General features: G+C 36.9%; 1 protein-coding gene across 3 annotated transcripts in view; it reads left to right on the plus strand.

Moving 5' to 3' along the window:
- The window catches only part of AMMECR1 (AMMECR nuclear protein 1), a 108,177-nt gene that overhangs the window by 47,172 nt on the left and 43,957 nt on the right, over positions 1 to 17,048 (plus strand). For all 3 annotated transcript variants that reach the window (XR_010940104.1, XM_067724356.1, XM_067724357.1), the window contains exon 2: positions 4,453 to 4,563. Coding sequence is in view for 2 of the 3 variants with exons in the window: in XM_067724356.1 (XP_067580457.1) it covers positions 4,453 to 4,563 (111 nt within the window). In the remaining variant the exon portion in view is untranslated. The remainder of the gene's footprint in view (positions 1 to 4,452; positions 4,564 to 17,048) is intronic.

Genomic DNA, 17,048 nt, shown 5'->3' on the forward strand with positions numbered 1-17,048 from the left:
AAGACTAAGCAGCCATCTACAAGCCAGGAAGAGAGCTCTCAGAAACAGAACCATACTGGAACCTTTATCTCCGACTTCCTATCCTCCAGAACTGTGAGAACATCAATTTCTGTTGTTTAAACCACCTTGTCTGTGGTATTTTGTTATGGCAGCTCGAACAGACTAATATAGGATTTAACCATAATTGAGTATATTTTTACAAATTGAATCAGTTGTTTATATAGTCTGGAAATGAGATATATAGCTTGTTTGTGTTGAAATAGGACATGAAAGGTTTTAACCTGGTTGTGCAGGGAAGACTCTGCCATTTCTGTGTTTCTCTGAGCTTCTAGATACTGTGGAATTATGGTATTGAGTTGGATGTTATGAGTAATACAGTTGGATTTTTTGAACAGAGTTGGTGAGGAACCTGAGTTCAGTTGAAAAGCAACCATTATTTGATGACAGAAGAAAAGTACGAAGCTAGAGGACTTCTCTCTTTTCCTGTATCTACCTACAATATAAATAACTTTGTTGAATACCCCTGTTACAGTAATTAGTATATTGGTGGGGATTGACATTGTGTTGTTAATGTTACCGCCTACAAATCTCATTCTAAAGAAGAGCAAATTGCCGGAATAGGGGCTTGCTAATGTCTAAGCGTATTTTTAACCTGTATTTGCCTTGGTATGGCAGGGGAGATAGGAGTTATGGTTAAAAAATTAAGTAAATACACCTTTTTCATAGTTGTACCCCTCTCCCACAAACATATTTCTAATCTTTCCTGGTCTGCATCAGTAGAATAGTCTCAGAAGGGGGGCACAGGAAGTGGCATGCAGCTTAGACTGGGGAGTATCCTGCTCAGACTTACATTGCTTTTCTGGACTTTTGCTGATTCCGTGCAACTACATTTCCCCTGAGAGCTACTATTGACCTGATAGTACTGGCTGCCAGTTGGCAGGGAAGATTTACCTAGATTAGGTGGTTATTTCCTGTTCCTGTCTACAGGCTTGGAAAAATGGAGAGAGTTTACTTTCCTCCAAACATTTCTCAGAACATAGTGGCACAAACTGTTCAGAAGTGGGAAAATTCCTTAAAAAGCTATGTCTGGTTACCTTCAGATAAACATTTCCATTAATATTTCATTTCATTTTGAGCCCCTTTCTGGTTTGTAGTATTTCTTCAATATATATAGGTAGCCTCAAACCATACGGTAAAAGTATTTTCCAAAAACATTCACTTTTTGTCTTACTATGAACTGTTTTCCTTATTTCCTTGTCATTGAGTAATCAGCTCCTCTCAACAGGCTCAAATCCCTTTTTCTACTTTGATCTGTCTCTGATTATGCTGATGTCTTATGTCCTTTTGTGAACTCATACATGTTTTAATAACAACATTTAAGAATGAAATTGCCTATTTCTTCCCTCTGTGTGTTGGGAAAAGGAAAACCTTTGTTGCTATGTTTAGATGATATGTATTGAATGTTCCCATAATCATTGCCCTGTGTAAAGTAGTTATCACACACAAGATACAATCTCTCATGCTCCGTGGTGTTTATTCTGTTTCAGTCTACTTTAAAATGCTTAACTTCCTAAGTTCCTTTCCCCATTAAGTATTGCTTTTAGATATTTTGGGTTTTTTAATTTCCATATACATGTTCTTTATAAAAGACATTGGATGGGCATTTGCAAATGAAAAATTAGAGTCCCAGATTTTGAAGGAATAGTTTTATTCTGTCTACTAAAAGTCTGATTTCTTCCATCTTCAGGCATCTGTCCTAAACACAGTGGGGTTGTCAAGTAGCAATCCCTCCCATCTTTGACACAGATACTTCCCTGCAATACCAACCCCCAAAGAGGATGTTTCCTGGGGCAGGTAAGGAACAGGGAGAGTACAGATGATTCTGTATCTGCTCTACCTCTTATGAGGGCTCTTGAGAACATATACTCAACAGTGCCTAAAATTCATAGAATGTTAAATCTGGAAGAGACAATAACAAGTTATCAAGACTGGCAGACTACATCCTGGTCCCTGAAAGTGTTGTGTACTTTTACATCTTATTATGGAGTGCCTGGCAAAATGCAGGCCACGAGCGCCTGGCAAAATGCAGCTTATCCTCTAGCACCCTACCCTCTGAGTGAATCATCCCTTCATCAGTCATAGCACAGCCTAATAAGAAACTGTGTATAATTTCTCCCACTATGTGTTTGAATGCCCTCCAACACATTTCATAGTGTAGTGTTTAATGGTGTTCTTTTTTTATTTACTCTACAAATTTTGAATGTTTGCTTGAATAGACAGGACTATAGTAAGAATGGCGTACATATCTATTTTAGTGGGATAAACAAGAGGATTGAAGGTAAAGTACTTGTAAATGACTTCCATGTTTTGATAGGAAATGAATTCACTCATACTTTTAGGTTTCCCCTCAAGTCACTGAGGAAGAGAATATACAACTTAGTTCTGTGTTATTGAGAAACCATCAATGGAATTTTAAAGACATGTTATAGATATATATGTTACAGTACAATTCACTTTGTTCTGAATCTGCCAAGGGACGTGTCTTACACACAGCTCTTTTGTATAGGCATTGCTATGGGCAAGGATTGACCTCTTACTGTCCATTTACTGGTTGCTGACGTTGACTCTACCAAATCAGAAGGTGAAAAATGAAGAGGTGAAATTCATCTTTAAAGATAACGTGTGTGAATTTTAGGATACTAGTATTTGTATGAGTAATAGAAGAATTGGTGAGAAAGTGATCCCATCTAATACTTATCTTCCTGATCAACTACTAGTCAGGAGCAATTAGAGATAAATTTCAGCTGGAGCACTAGAATCTTGTCTCAACTTATAAGATAGTATATATGATGTAGAAAGCAAAACAAAAACAAAAAACCCTGGAATTTACCTTTTGCTTTTTATTTTAGGGCCTTTAGTATCGGTCATCCAGCATGTGAATACTAACATTGACAAAACTTGGCCTTGTACTTAGTCATCTTTTTCAATGCCTCTGGGCATTTGGCTCTTGGAAGGAGGTAATTCTTAGTACTGTTCCCTGGTTTGCATTATTTATTTGGGAACCTGTCTGCCATTGTGGTTACTTGTCAGAACACAGCATAATTTAAATGTTCAAGGTGGGTGATTGAAGTACTTGAACTTTTTCCCCAACTGCTGATGACTGATTAGAGAGTACTCTAAATAAAGAATGTGTTCTCCAACTTAACAGCATATTATAAGAGATATATGACACATGGTATATCCCCCCAAAATTTTAATTTTTAGAAAACAGAAATGTATTATATTTTACCAATAATACTGTGAATACTCATATTAACAGGAACCATCCCCAACTGTAGGGTATTAATCTTTTTACAAAATGTCCTAAAATGTATAAATTAATTTATTTCATAAAATCTGACAAAGTTGCTTCAGTTTAGAAACGAATTGCTTTTAAACGTAACCATTAATTGAGACTATCAGTGCTTTGCTGCAGAATCCAGACATCTGTATTAAATTTCATTTAAAACTATATTACCCTTCTTAAAACAACAACAGTCAAAACAACTAAATTATTTTCTTGTTGCCATTTTATTATAATTGATATTTTGATGTTTGATGATTGTATTTGTTGGCAATAATTTTATCTGAAAATTAAGATAAACTTTCTGGTTTCAGAGTATTACTTTGTTAATATTTGCTGTTGTCCTTCACCTCTCCAAACCCTACTCGTTCTTCTAGGCCAAGCTGAAGATGAACAAACTCACTGAAATTTTCTCCTATCCCAGCAGCTTAATTTATGGCATTTTGGACATGGCTTATAGCACTTACTTCCTTTTGCCTTGTGTTAGTTAGCTGTGAACATGCCCTCCTCCTGTACGTTAGTTAGCTGTGAACGTGCCCTCCTCCTGTACTGGCTCCCAGAGAGCAAAGACTATGTTTTAGGCAACTGTGTATCTCCAGTAGCACCTTTCACAGTGCTTTGTACACCACCCCCCCATACATTCAGTAAGTATTTATTAAATCTGTTTATTTTTTCCCCTGATTTTCTAGACTAGACTTAGGAATCAATCAGTGACTTGAGGTTTAAATGAGGAATGAGGTAGTAATGGCTCTGTAGTCAAGATTGGCCAGGTTTGAGTTCCTACTTCATGATGTATTAACTGTGGGACTGCCTCATCTGTAAGATAGGAATGTTAGTAATAGTATCAGCCTCCCAGAGTTGTTGATGAGGATTAACATAGATAATCCGTTAAGACCATTTATTGGGCTTTCTGACATATAGAATACATTGAATACAGCATAGCTATAATTGTTGCTAAATGCAGTCCTACTGGGCTACATGCTAAGCCCCCGAGGGCCTGTCTTCTGGTCTTTATAGCTCAGGCACCTAAGCTTGATATAGTAAATATTCAACAAATACTTCTTTTAATTGAATTGATTGATTTACCCTATTTTTATCTTCCATTACAGCCCACTGTTTGTAACATGGAAGATTGGTCGAGACAAAAGATTGCGTGGATGCATAGGTACTTTTTCTGCCATGAATTTGCATTCAGGACTCAGGGAGTACACACTTACCAGGTGAAGACCAATTTTTGTTACCTCTGCTTCTACATTTAAAAAAAAAAGAAAAAAACTTAAGAAACTTGAACCTGATACTTTAACTCCTTTTTCTTTCCTGAACTGTCAACATTCTTGACTTCTTTCATGTCAGACTTTTTTCTTTTCTTCGACCATTTGCCTTGTCTCTGATAAAATGTTATTGATATATATTATCATAACATAAAATACTGTGATTACGTGTATTCTGCCATAGATGTCTTAAAGTGTTTTTTTTTTCTTTCAGTGGCCATCTTATTTTGTATAACTTGAAAAATCAATGACCAAATATCTATGGGTTACTTAAATGTATTATTTCCATAATAATAGTCATTGTGTCTTCTTTGTTAGGCTTTAAAAAAATTGTTGATGTCTATTCCATCTCACACATTTTGTTACACTTTTATGTACTTTTGGAATTGAAGGGAGAACCTAAGAAGAAAGTGATGCAACAGCCTGGCAGCATAATCATTCACATTCACACTTTACCCAGAATTAATTGCAGCTTACTTATTTTGTTTCATCCAACACAAGGACAAAGTAATGAATGCCTCATTACAGTTGTTAAGACTTTGTTCTTAATTTCTGAACTCACAAAAAGCTATCTAGCATGCCATCAGATTTTTTTGGTTCAAGTTTAGATTTCTAACAAATTGTGTTCCAAAATTATTTCAAAAGAGGAAAATTCCTTAAATAATAAGCTATTAGCAAAGGAATTTCCTGTTTTTGTTCATATTTCAGGGTGATTATCTGATACAGTTTCTATAGTTGTAATATGCACAGTGTCTGTCCAACAAGAAATTGGTCCCTGCTGACTATTGGTACTTGTGGCAAGTTGCTCAATCTCCAATAGATAAAGTAGTAATTATAGTACTTTGTTCTACATACTTAATAGGAGTATTAGGGAGATGTCAGGGGAATGAAGTAATAATCAGTCACTGCTTTGCTTCAGGATTAATGTTGTGGAAGATTCATTATTTTACTATAGAATTGCACAAATGCTGCTCATAGCACCAGTTAATAAAATGCTGGCAACTGAGTTTAGTATTCTTATATTTGAAGACGTAGCTCACAGCTACAGGATTTTCTTAGCTTACACTGAAGCCCAGAAAGAAAAGGAAAGGCTTGGAGGGTCATGTTCATTCTTAGATTTTCACAGGTATTAGAAATGGGGTGTTTGGACTTGATTAAATAATAATTAGGCAGAAAGGGGGTTGAAACACACATTCTGGAAATAACTACAACTTACTAAAGATAGTACAGTTATAAGTCTAGGCGTGTTAGATTTTTTTTTCCCTGACACGAAGTACCATGGACTCATTTTGGGACTTTAGCAAATTCTGCCACGACAGGTGCATATGAAATTACATTTTAAATAGCTAATCAAAGGCAATTTATTATATATTTCCTAAAATAAGTTGTTATGAGGAATACCACTTCCTTGGTATTGCTTGAAAAAAGAGTTCTATGGCCAAATAAATTTTGGGAACACGAGTTAAACAAATTTAAACAGCTCTGCTCACTGCAGGGTTTCTCAGAACCTTTTATGTTAATAGTGTGGTGAATCTCTGAGGGATACGGAATGCAGCATTTCCCAGACTTCTTTGACTACAGAACCCTTTTATCCTCCCACCCTCGTGTCTTATGCCATTAGTGCTCCAAGGAACACATTTTCAGAAACAGAAGTATGTTATAAATTTTCCATTTTTCTTTATAGTTGGGGAGCCTGAATTGATAGTATAGAAAACCTTTGTACTTTCAAGTGAAATTGTGGCAGAAATCGCAGTATCAAATATTATATACTTTAGAAATCCTTAGTAGTAGTAACTATAGTAGCAATTTGTTTTTACTTAAAATATGAAATTCTTTTGCCTACATGGATAAAAAGGGGTGAAAATATCCAGTTTTTCTGGACTTGTGAATCTGTCTCCTAGGGCAATTACCAGGAGAATTATAGTATATTTTTTCTGACAATAATATGATTCTGAATGAATCATTCAAATAGTTGGACTTAGAAATTTGCCTACATTTGTATTTGTATTTGTACATATACAGGTGTAGTCTATGGCTCTTCCTGTTTACTTTTCAGCTTTTTCCCCCATGTTTCTCTACAATTTCCTGAAATTGTATACAGCACATTAGAGAGATATGTGTGTTTGTGTGTGTATATACACATATATGTACCTGGTCTTCTCATTTTTGTTTGGCTTCATTTCTTTTGCTTAATATGATAATAAGAATGAAGTTATTTGGAAGAGACGAACAAAGAAAACAAGCCTTAAAATATACAGTTGCTCTTTTTTCTGGATTCATTTTAGAGTCAAAACTGTGGCATCATTTAAAAAAGTTGCAGGATAATGTTTTTCAGTCCCATAGGGCACTTATCATTTCTACATGCTGTTGTTATTAGTGGTATTAATAGCTACCATTTACTAAGAAGTTACTACATGTCAGACACTGCAGAGGAGCCTTTATATGCATGGTCCTCACAACAACTCTTAGGTATTAATATCCACATTATAAAAATGAGGAAACTGAGATTTAGATAATTTAACTAGTACACCCGCTCACACATCTAGTTAGTGGTAGAAACAGGATTCAAACCCAGGCCATCTGACTGCGAAGTCCAAGCTCTTAACTACTACATTTAAGATAAGATAAAATAAAATTTTCTGAGAATATATGTTTTGTAGCTTCATGGTGAAAATAATGAACTTGAAAGCAGGTTCCTATAAATTGTTTAATCATGGGTCAATAATTCTTCAAAAATTCTAGTTAGCAGTTAAGACTGAAATTTTAGAACATTATTTTAAATTCCAGAAAAGCCATAGATGGGATCATAAAGAGTATATAACTCAGGGTTGCATAGACTAGTCAGAAGAAAATTGACTTGGATTAATACTGTAGAAAAGGATAATGCTTATTACAAAAATGTACTACTGTATGGTATGAAATTGTGTTCTTTGGCTACATGTAAATAATGGATTAGACTTCAAGAGGAATACAATTCTTCCGAACATAATAGTGGTGATTCTTGGAGTCTGGTCTTAAAACCTATAAATCATAAAACTTATAAATGGAATCAAATGAACTTAGGGTATTTGGGATAAAAGGGAAGGAGAGAGCAAAACAAAAAATAAACAGTGAAATTAAAGACTCATCAGGTATAGGTGTCGTTTTAAAAAAAATTAGGATATCTGGTTACTCACTGTCTTCATCTGTGACTAGATAGATTATTATTCAGTTTTCATAACGTTACCCAGCTATACTCTTTATTTTTTATTGTAAAATATGCATACCATAACATTTACCACTTTAACCAATTTTAAGTGTATAATTCTGTGGCCCTAAGTACATTCACAATGATGTGCAACCATCCACCATAAATCTCCAGAACTTTTTCATTTTCCCCAACCGAAACGCTGTACCCACTAAACACTAACTCCCCATTTCCCCTTCCCCCAGCCTGACAACCATCCTTCTACTTTGTCTCTATGAATTTAACTCTTCTAGGTGCTTCACAAAAGTGGAATCATACAGTACGTGTCCTTTTGTGACTGGCTCATTTTCATTTGGCATAATGTCTTCAAGGTGCATCCGTGTTGTAGCATGCGTTAGAATTTCCTTCCTTTTTAAGGCTGAATAATATTCCACTGTATGTATCTACCACATTTTGTTTGTCCATTCATCCATGCCTGGAAACTTGGGTGGCTTCTACTTTTTAACTATTGCACATAATGCTACTATGAACATGGGCACACAAAAATCCGTATGAGTACCCTTTCTTTTTTAAAAAGCTAACCATTTTATAGAGGATAATGATCTAGTTTGTTTGTGGTCCCTTAATCTCTAAAATCTAAATGTAAAAAATGACCAGGTACTTTTTAAATGAAATGCCTATCCTGGATTAAGTTTTTATGTATAAATATACTGTTTTAAAATGAAAATACTTGTCATAGTCAAGTTTTATGTTTTCCTAATTGAAATTTTGATTTATTGTAGACTGGAATAAGACCTTATAAGTAGGCTGAGGATTTCTCCCAATTGTAAAAATACACAGTTTCTGTGTAGGTAGCAGGAAAACTTTGTGAGAATTACCACATTGAACTATTAAATAGACTATTATTTCCTTGACCTGAGTAAAAGCAGGAAAGATTATAGCAAATAAGAAGCAGGATGGAGAGCTCAGAATTATTGATAGAAGTTTATCCATGGTGAAATTAAAGTTCACAGATTAGTGTATTTATTAGTGGTCAAAACTTCAAGGTAGAAATATTCTTTGTCCCACTTGAAAAAGAATAATTTCTAGTACTCATCAAGCTAGTTGCATTAGTGGCTTTTACATGTTAGAAAGCAAAGACAAATTTGTTTCCTCTTTTTTAGTACTTAGATTATATAGTTTTATAAAGAGGAGAATTACAATTAATATAGACGAACACAAACATCTCAGTCTAAGAAAATTCCTTAAAATCTTGGTTAATAATTTTCCAGTGAAGTGTAGGTCTATTTCTTTCTCTTTTTTTTAAATATCTTTATTGGAGTATAATTGCTTTACAATGGTGTGTTAGTTTCTGCTTTATAACAGAGTGAATCAGTTATATATATACATATGTTCCCATATCTCTTCCTTCTTGCGTCTCCCTCCCTCCCACCCTCCCTATCCCACCCCTCTAGGTGGTCACAAAGCACCGAGCTGATCTCCCTGTGCTATGTGGCTGCTTCCCACTAGCTATCTACCTTACGTTTGGTAGTGTATATATGTCCATGCCACTCTCTCACTTTGTCACAGCTTACCCTTCCCCCTCCCCATATCCTCAAGTCCATTCTCTAGTAGGTCTGTGTCTTTATTCCCGTATTACCCCTAGGTTCTTCATGACCTTTTCTTAGATTCCCTGTATATGTGTTAGCATACGGTATTTGTTTTTCTTTTTCTGACTTACTTCACTCTGTGTGACAGACTCTAGGTCCATCCACCTCACTACAAATATCTCAATTTCGTTTCTTTTTATGGCTGAGTAATATTCCATTGTATTAGGTCTATTTCTTTATGTAAATTCAAGTTGATAGTACTTTTTCTAGAATATGTAAGTGATTGATAGATGTGTTCTTATTTCATCAAACAGGAATATGGCCTATCATCACGCTTAAAAGACTGTCTTTCCTTTCTTCCCCCTTTACTTGGTTGTTCTTAGCCGTCTTGGCAGTGAAATAATTATGCAGGTGCAGGCAGTGTCTGGAGCTTGATTCAGAACTATGCCACTTTGTTGCACTGCTTAATTCTGAGAAAATAGTAAGGGAGGTTTGTTCTTTCTAGGGAATAGGGTGACCACATAAAAGGTGATGTGTTTTTTTGTGTGTGTGAGAGTGAGGTAAGGGTGTGTGTGTGTGTGTGTGTGTGTGTGTGTGTGTGTGTGTAGGGGGGGGTGAGGGAGAGAGGATGATTGTTTGTTTACATGTTACAAATGTTCACTTACTATTAGGCTTTTGGGGATACTGCAAATAGCTAACAGACCTACTTTATTACTTTCAAAGGTCCTGGCTAGATTGGGTACTTTTGGGTAACTAGATTCATTGTAAACCAAGTTTGCTTTTATATTTTGGTGTTGTAATCTGGCATTTTTCTAAAGCAGTATGAGTTTAAAACCACTGAAAGCAGCATAATTATATTTTCCGCCTCAGGGCGGACTATTTTGTGATTATTCTTTTTCTTGATTATTTTAGGTAACTAGACTTGGCTCACTGTGAATAATTAGTTTAAGCCAGCTCCCCCTACTCCTCACGGTAATATCAGCCGGATTGATTTTTCTTATGAAAAGAAAAGCTGTACATGAGTCACTCACTTCTGACTGTACACTCTTGTCAGCGAAGCTCATTCTGGAGATGTTAAGGCCAGACTGTTTTTGGCAAGTGTCTGCGGCAAGGCTCCTGGCTAAAATATGCTTTTTGGAGAGAGAAATTAGATCTGTCAAAAACACTATGCAAAATTAATTATCTTAATTTACAATCTACATTTTGTTGCCTTTTACAAAAGGTGGCATGGCTTGAGTCCTAAAAGGTATACCTAATTTGTTAGTTTCAGTGTATAAATTACCAAATGAGAAATTAAGTGTTTGTCAGATTTCATAAGCATTTAATTTGAGGTGTAGTTTGGAACCTAGATTGTTACATGCCTCTTACTCGAAATTATCCATAGAATAGCACAGCTAAATATAATCTGTGGAGTCCTGGAATCTTGATTTTAGCCACTAGTTAATGCACTCCTTCATTATCCCGTGGTTGTGCTAATGTGCAGAGATGTGGCCAAAAACTGGCCAGGAGAAACCAAAGAGCAAGAACCATTCCCAGTATGGGTGATGACTCCTGAGTTACAGAGAATTATCTGAATTCATATAGCACCTACTGCCACAGAAATTAAGTGTAGTGAGTATATCAGATTCTAGTTCCTTATCACATCTTTCAGATTTTCAGAGTCTCTACTTGGAATCCCTATGCTGCTTTGATTAAGAGCCACAGGCACAATGCCTTTGGGTAGAAGATCAGAAAACGCCATCTGAAAAAGGTGAAGGTGTGAGAGAAGCTGAAAATGGGTTTTTGCCCTGTCAGAGCTCTTGGTTTCTGTGTTTCATAAGGAGAGGGTAAACTACAGGAAATTGACCCTATTCTTTTTTTTTTTTTTTTAACATCTTTATTGGAGTATAATTGCTTTACAATGGTGCGCTAGTTTCCGCCCTACAACAAAATGAATCAGCTATATATACACATACTTTCCCGTATCTCCTCCCTCTTGCGTCTCCCTCCCTCCCACCCTCCCCATCCCACCCCTCCAGGCGATCACAAAGCACCGAGCTGATCTCCCAGTGCTATGAGGCTGCGACCCTATTCTTACATCTAACTCTAAACCTTACCCCTTTGCTCTTTCTCCCTTTAATTATGTTTAAACAGTTCATCCTGTAAATCTAGTCTAAATTTTGCCTTAGGAGTTTATGATGTAGTAGGAGAGATAAGCTATATAAATAATTACAGTCCTAGGTAGAGAGTGACTTTTGCCAAAAAGTCAGAGGTGGTGATAATGGATGAACAGATATTCTACATCTGTAATAAAAGCAGAAATATATTTAAAGCAATTTATGAAATTATTTTATTTGGTCCATCCCTACTTCACTTTGAGTAAAAGCAGAACACTTTATACCACTTTTTGGTTTGTTTTTATCCTACGTGGACAAAAAAAAAGTCCAGATTACAGGGATGTGCGAAAATTATTATTATCAAAGTGACCACATACAAGGTATTGGGTGTTTTGAGAGATTTTACTAACACATATTTTGAAGGGAGGCGGAATGAACTTGCTATGGAAAAAAATAAAACCTCAGAAACAGAGTACCCACACACACACTCTTCACCAAAGAATATCTAGAACCAGTTGGATTATAGCCTGATGCGTGGCAAATGAAGAAAATTAAAAGTTAACAGTTTAGATTCCACTTTCCTCTTGTCCCATTAAAATAAATTCATATTTTGTGTCAGTCCAGTAAACTGATATCTACCTCCTTTCCTGAGAATCATTGCTTGAGATATTCTTCATTTTTTCTGATGAAGGATGAAGTGGTAAAGATAAGTTAGAACACAAAATTGTATGAAATTATTATCATATTAGATGTGGTCTAAAATCATACCATAGGCATTTAACAATATATTTACTTTTGTCTGAACATTTAAAAAATAAATATTGGGTCTACTTATAAATGTCTGAAGTATTTGAGTCATTAGGGCCTGAACGAACAAGAGAACAGATTTGTGTCTTAGTGTTCTGGAAGAATAAGATGCTCACACCAATATATGCTCAAGGCGGCTGTTCATTCTAGAATATCATGCAAATAATATACTCTTACCACTCTAGGGGACAATGTTGCTAGTAATTTGAGTACTCTAAAATAATTGAATGTTGAGGTTTTTGTGCAGCAATTTAATATTAAATTTTCAGCTATTATTTTATGAGCATGAGCAAATGCTTTTTAAAAGATTTCCTTAAAAGGCAAAAGAAACAGCCCTCCTCTGTGATCTTTGCCCTTCCCCAAAACTTTCAACTACCTCATACGTGGATATCCAAAGTAGTAGACTTTGGAAAACATTTCCTTTTCGTTATTGATAACAATTTGGTGTTCTTTAAAGCCTAAACACTTGTTAGCCCTTTATCTTGCATTATAAATATATTTGTCTTAGAAACAATTTCCAGATTTTTTTACATTCTCTCTCACTTTTAAAATAAAGAGTAAACATTCAGTATGTCTTGTTCTAAAGAGCTACATTTTCTGAGCTGCTTCTTGTTAACAAAGTAAATTAAAACACCCATACTATATAACAGATAAAGTAGGCAGGGACAAATGGTAACTTAAAAAAAGTTCTACTGGAATAAGAATTTCATAGGTGCTAAGGATTTTTAAAGGTGAAAATTGGTATTTAACACCTTCTATTGAGAATGTAGCTCTAATTATTGTTAATATCAAATGTACATTTTTAGTATGTTTAAAATTTAAAAGTGAAGAGAGTACATTAGATTCATAAAGTATAGATTTACAGTTGGTCTCATGTTCAGAAAACTTTTCTATTAGTTTTACAATTTTACTTCAGCTCACGAAGCTATCTTGTAAATAATCGAAAGTATAGGCTTCATCATTCAAATTAGGTTAGCAGGTTATATCCCATATTTAAGCCTCATTTTTAACATTTATTCATTGACGTGCCAACTCTTGTGTCCTTTCTAGTGGTGAAAGAGAAGATCAGAAAAAGCCATAAAATAAATCCTTCAGAAGCTTTAATTAAAGGGATTGCCCAGAACTCAACTTCCCGTCCCTACACCCGGCTACTTTCAGGACTGACTTATATGTTCCACAAAGCTGATTTAAAAGGTTACCACTTCACTAAAGATGAAAGGAAAGAGGATCTCTCTTAAAAATTCTTCAGGCTGGGCTTCCCTGGTGGTGCAGTGGTTGAGAGTCCGCCTGCCGATGCAGGGGACACGGGTTCGTGCCCCGGTCCGGGAAGATCCCACATGCCGCGGAGTGGCTGGGCCCGTGAGCCATGGCCACAGCCTGCGCGTCCGGAGCCTGTGCTCCGCAGTGGGAGAGGCCACAGCAGTGAGAGGCCTGCGTACCACAAAAAAGAAAATTCTTCAGTCTGCTTTAAACCTAAGCCATTCTTCTAAGATGGCCTTCTGTTGCTCTTTGGCTAAGGGGGATTGATTTGCTTACCTAGGTAGGGAGAAGCCTGCTAATAAACCTTTTAAATGAGTGGAGCTGCATTGCAATATTATGAAGAGCAGTAAATAACCATACACTGTGGTTAGACTTCCACTGCTAATGAGGTCACAGGTTTAATCCCCATTTGGACCACTTCACTTTGTTTTGCTCTGACTCACAGCCTGCACCCTAGACCCTGGGCAGTGGATTATAAGGGGCCTCAGGTAAGAGCATGTGGATGATCCAGTACCACACCCCAAACCTCAGCATTGTCTCAGCATATGAAACATGCTGCATTTGGAGTACCCCAAACTGAGCTGTCTCAGAAGTAGTTAATAGTAAGTCTAATAATAATTGCTTTGAATCTCAAAGAAAACTAAGAGAATGTTAAAAATGTTAGTTTCTTTTCACAAGCTCTCTGAAGAGAGCCAATGTGACGTTGGAAAAAGAGCTCTTTGGAGTAGCGGTGGGACTGAGAACACAGGTTGGGTTTCAACAGGCCTGAAAATTGCTATGGACAAAAGGGGAGATCTCTGGTTGGATCCCTGGCCTCAGAGCAGCCTGGAGAAATTGTGTCTTAGTTCCTTTTTCCTGAATTTCCACCTCTAATAAAGAGTAGTGGCTAGGGATGGGAGTCATCCCAGATAACAGTGGATTTCAGCTAAAGCAACTCCTAAGCACTTCAGTGGTGAAAGGATGACTGTTAAATTCATAAGGTTATAAAGACATGTTATAAAATATAATTGCTCTTTTTAAAAGACATTTTTTTGAAAAGGCTGCCTTTGAAGGTTGTCATCTCTGGTGTATTGAGATGTTCCTGTGCCTCATGTATCAGCTCACTAAGGTGTGTGTCTACTGTCTAAGCGTCTGTGCCCTCCCATGCTGTTGCATCGTCCTCTTCATAGCTTTTGTTACTGCTCAGAGCAGCTCAGTTACCCCATCAGCCAATATGGGCACAGACGTACCCACCGGCATGACTAAACTCTCCTCAGTTATTGTTAATCCTTATACCCGAGACAAGAAGCGCCCCCTCTGTCTACCCATCTTGTCTAGAGTAAAATTAGAGTCATTTCAAAGCCTGTATTTCACTCAGAATAAAGTTAATGTTCTAAAGTGCCACCATCCTTTGTCTGCCCCTGCCTCTCCCCCCCGTCTCCTATTCCCATCCTTCTTAAAAAGCACAGCATCAGAGACCCTAACCTCACACTCCAGCCATGCACAGTTATTCGCCACTTGCCAAGTGTAGTCTTTTGTGTCTCTCTGGCTTTGAACATTTTTTTTTCTCTGCCAACCACACCTCTCTCCATTTCCAGCCAGTCAACTCCTACTCATCCTTCAAGACTCAGCTTGCTCATTACTTCCTCTGAGATTTCCTAGACACTCCCCAGCAAAGCTGGTCCGTCTCTGTGTTCTCATAGCACTTTGTTCAGGCCTCTATTATAACACTTAATATATTGGATTGTAATGATTAGCTTTACATGTTTGTCTCTCCCTTTTGAAATTGCTCTCAGCAGTAGTTTAGCAAGCCACATCAAAGCAAATCAACAGAAACCAGGCTCATGACTTTGTAGCAACTTTCCTCGATCCCGAGAACCATTTTTACTCTTTTCCCTTTCTGCCTACTTCTGTTAGCTTAGGTTTGTCAACTTCTCTTGCTGCCAGTGTGCTTGAGCTGGTAGGAGTTGCCGATGCTGATTGGTAGTGAGAGGGGTAGTTTAAGGCCACTTGGAGTTAGACTGAGCCAGGGGACAGTGTACCCAGTACACTTTAGAAAGCAGGTTAACATAAGGTCAATCTCTTGTTATAAGTGCTATAAGTGATTGAGTTGATGCTCACCATGGAACCATATAGCTGGAAGACATCCTTAGAAGTCATCTTAGTCCAACCCCTATCAGGTACTTTAAAGTATCCCAAGAAATGAGCATCTAGCTTCTATCTGAATCTCTCCACTGACTTGGAACTCACTACCAGTTAAGTAGTCATTTCATTCTCAAACACCTCTAAACCCACCACCACAGCTCCCGTTACCACATAGCTATAGTTGAAGTGCCAGGAGTCAAAGATTGCCTGTATTTAGCACTTTATCCTTTATAGAAAGCCACATTAACCAGCAGTGGTTAAACTTGCCCTCTGAGTAATGGCTGAGTCTTTAGAAGTTTAGGAGTGGTAAGATACACAGCTTTACTCCCATTCACCCACTCATAACAATTTTAACAATTTTAACTGGCCCCTTATTGAAACCTTTGAAGCTGCTGCCACCGCATCTTCTCTCACTGCCTACATTAGACTTCTGGAATTGGCTGGGCCAGAGAGTCCACAGATTCTGAGATAGAACTGGCACTAGAACTTTTAGTACCCCCAACAATTTATCACACAAAATTGTGTTGGAGTTAGAACACAGGTCCTCTGACATCACCAGGGAGACTGTCACTACAATTTCCACGATAGAAGGGATCCATAAAAGTATGTAAATTTATTTATTTTAGTTTTATGTTAAGAAGCATACAGTTTCAAGGCACCCTGTAATAAAATAATCATTTTGTAATGTAACATCTCACCGTCAAGTTATCTGCCTTGGGTCAAGTTTTTGGCATATTTCTGTAAAGTGAAGAATGCCCTTGGAGCTATTCAACCAAAACTACAGGTGTAGTAGGATATGTGTATTGAGAAGCCCGAAGCAAAACATATATATATATATATATATATATACACACACACACACACACACACACACACACAAACTCATATATATATGAAGTTTGCTCATATCTTAGATTTCCATATTTTTTCAAAACATGCCTCCAACATACTACTAGTTATATTTCCTAAGCACAATAATAACTTCTATTTTTGTGGGTGTGCTGGACCTGTCCTAAGTATTTTATATAAGTTACCTCATTTAATCTTTTCAACAACGTGAAGTTGAAGGTATTTCACATATTACAGTTAGGGAAAACCGGGGCTTAGAGAGGTTGAGTGACTTGCTGAATGACAGCTAATATTTACATGACAGTACCTGAATTTGAACCTGATTCTGTCAAAGTCTGTGTTCCCAACCACATTGCTATACTGTTCCCCTCCAGTAACATCACTCCCGCTTCTCCCATGAAGGCTTCTTATAGCTGTTTGTTCTGCTAACTCAACTGGTATCCCCTGGTCTCAGCTCACAGGAAATAACTTTTCATTCAGGGACTCAGTTTCTTAACTCAGGAATCCAGAAATCTCCCTTAC

This window comes from Pseudorca crassidens, chromosome X (assembly GCF_039906515.1).
Source record: "Pseudorca crassidens isolate mPseCra1 chromosome X, mPseCra1.hap1, whole genome shotgun sequence".
Taxonomy (NCBI): domain Eukaryota; kingdom Metazoa; phylum Chordata; class Mammalia; order Artiodactyla; family Delphinidae; genus Pseudorca; species Pseudorca crassidens.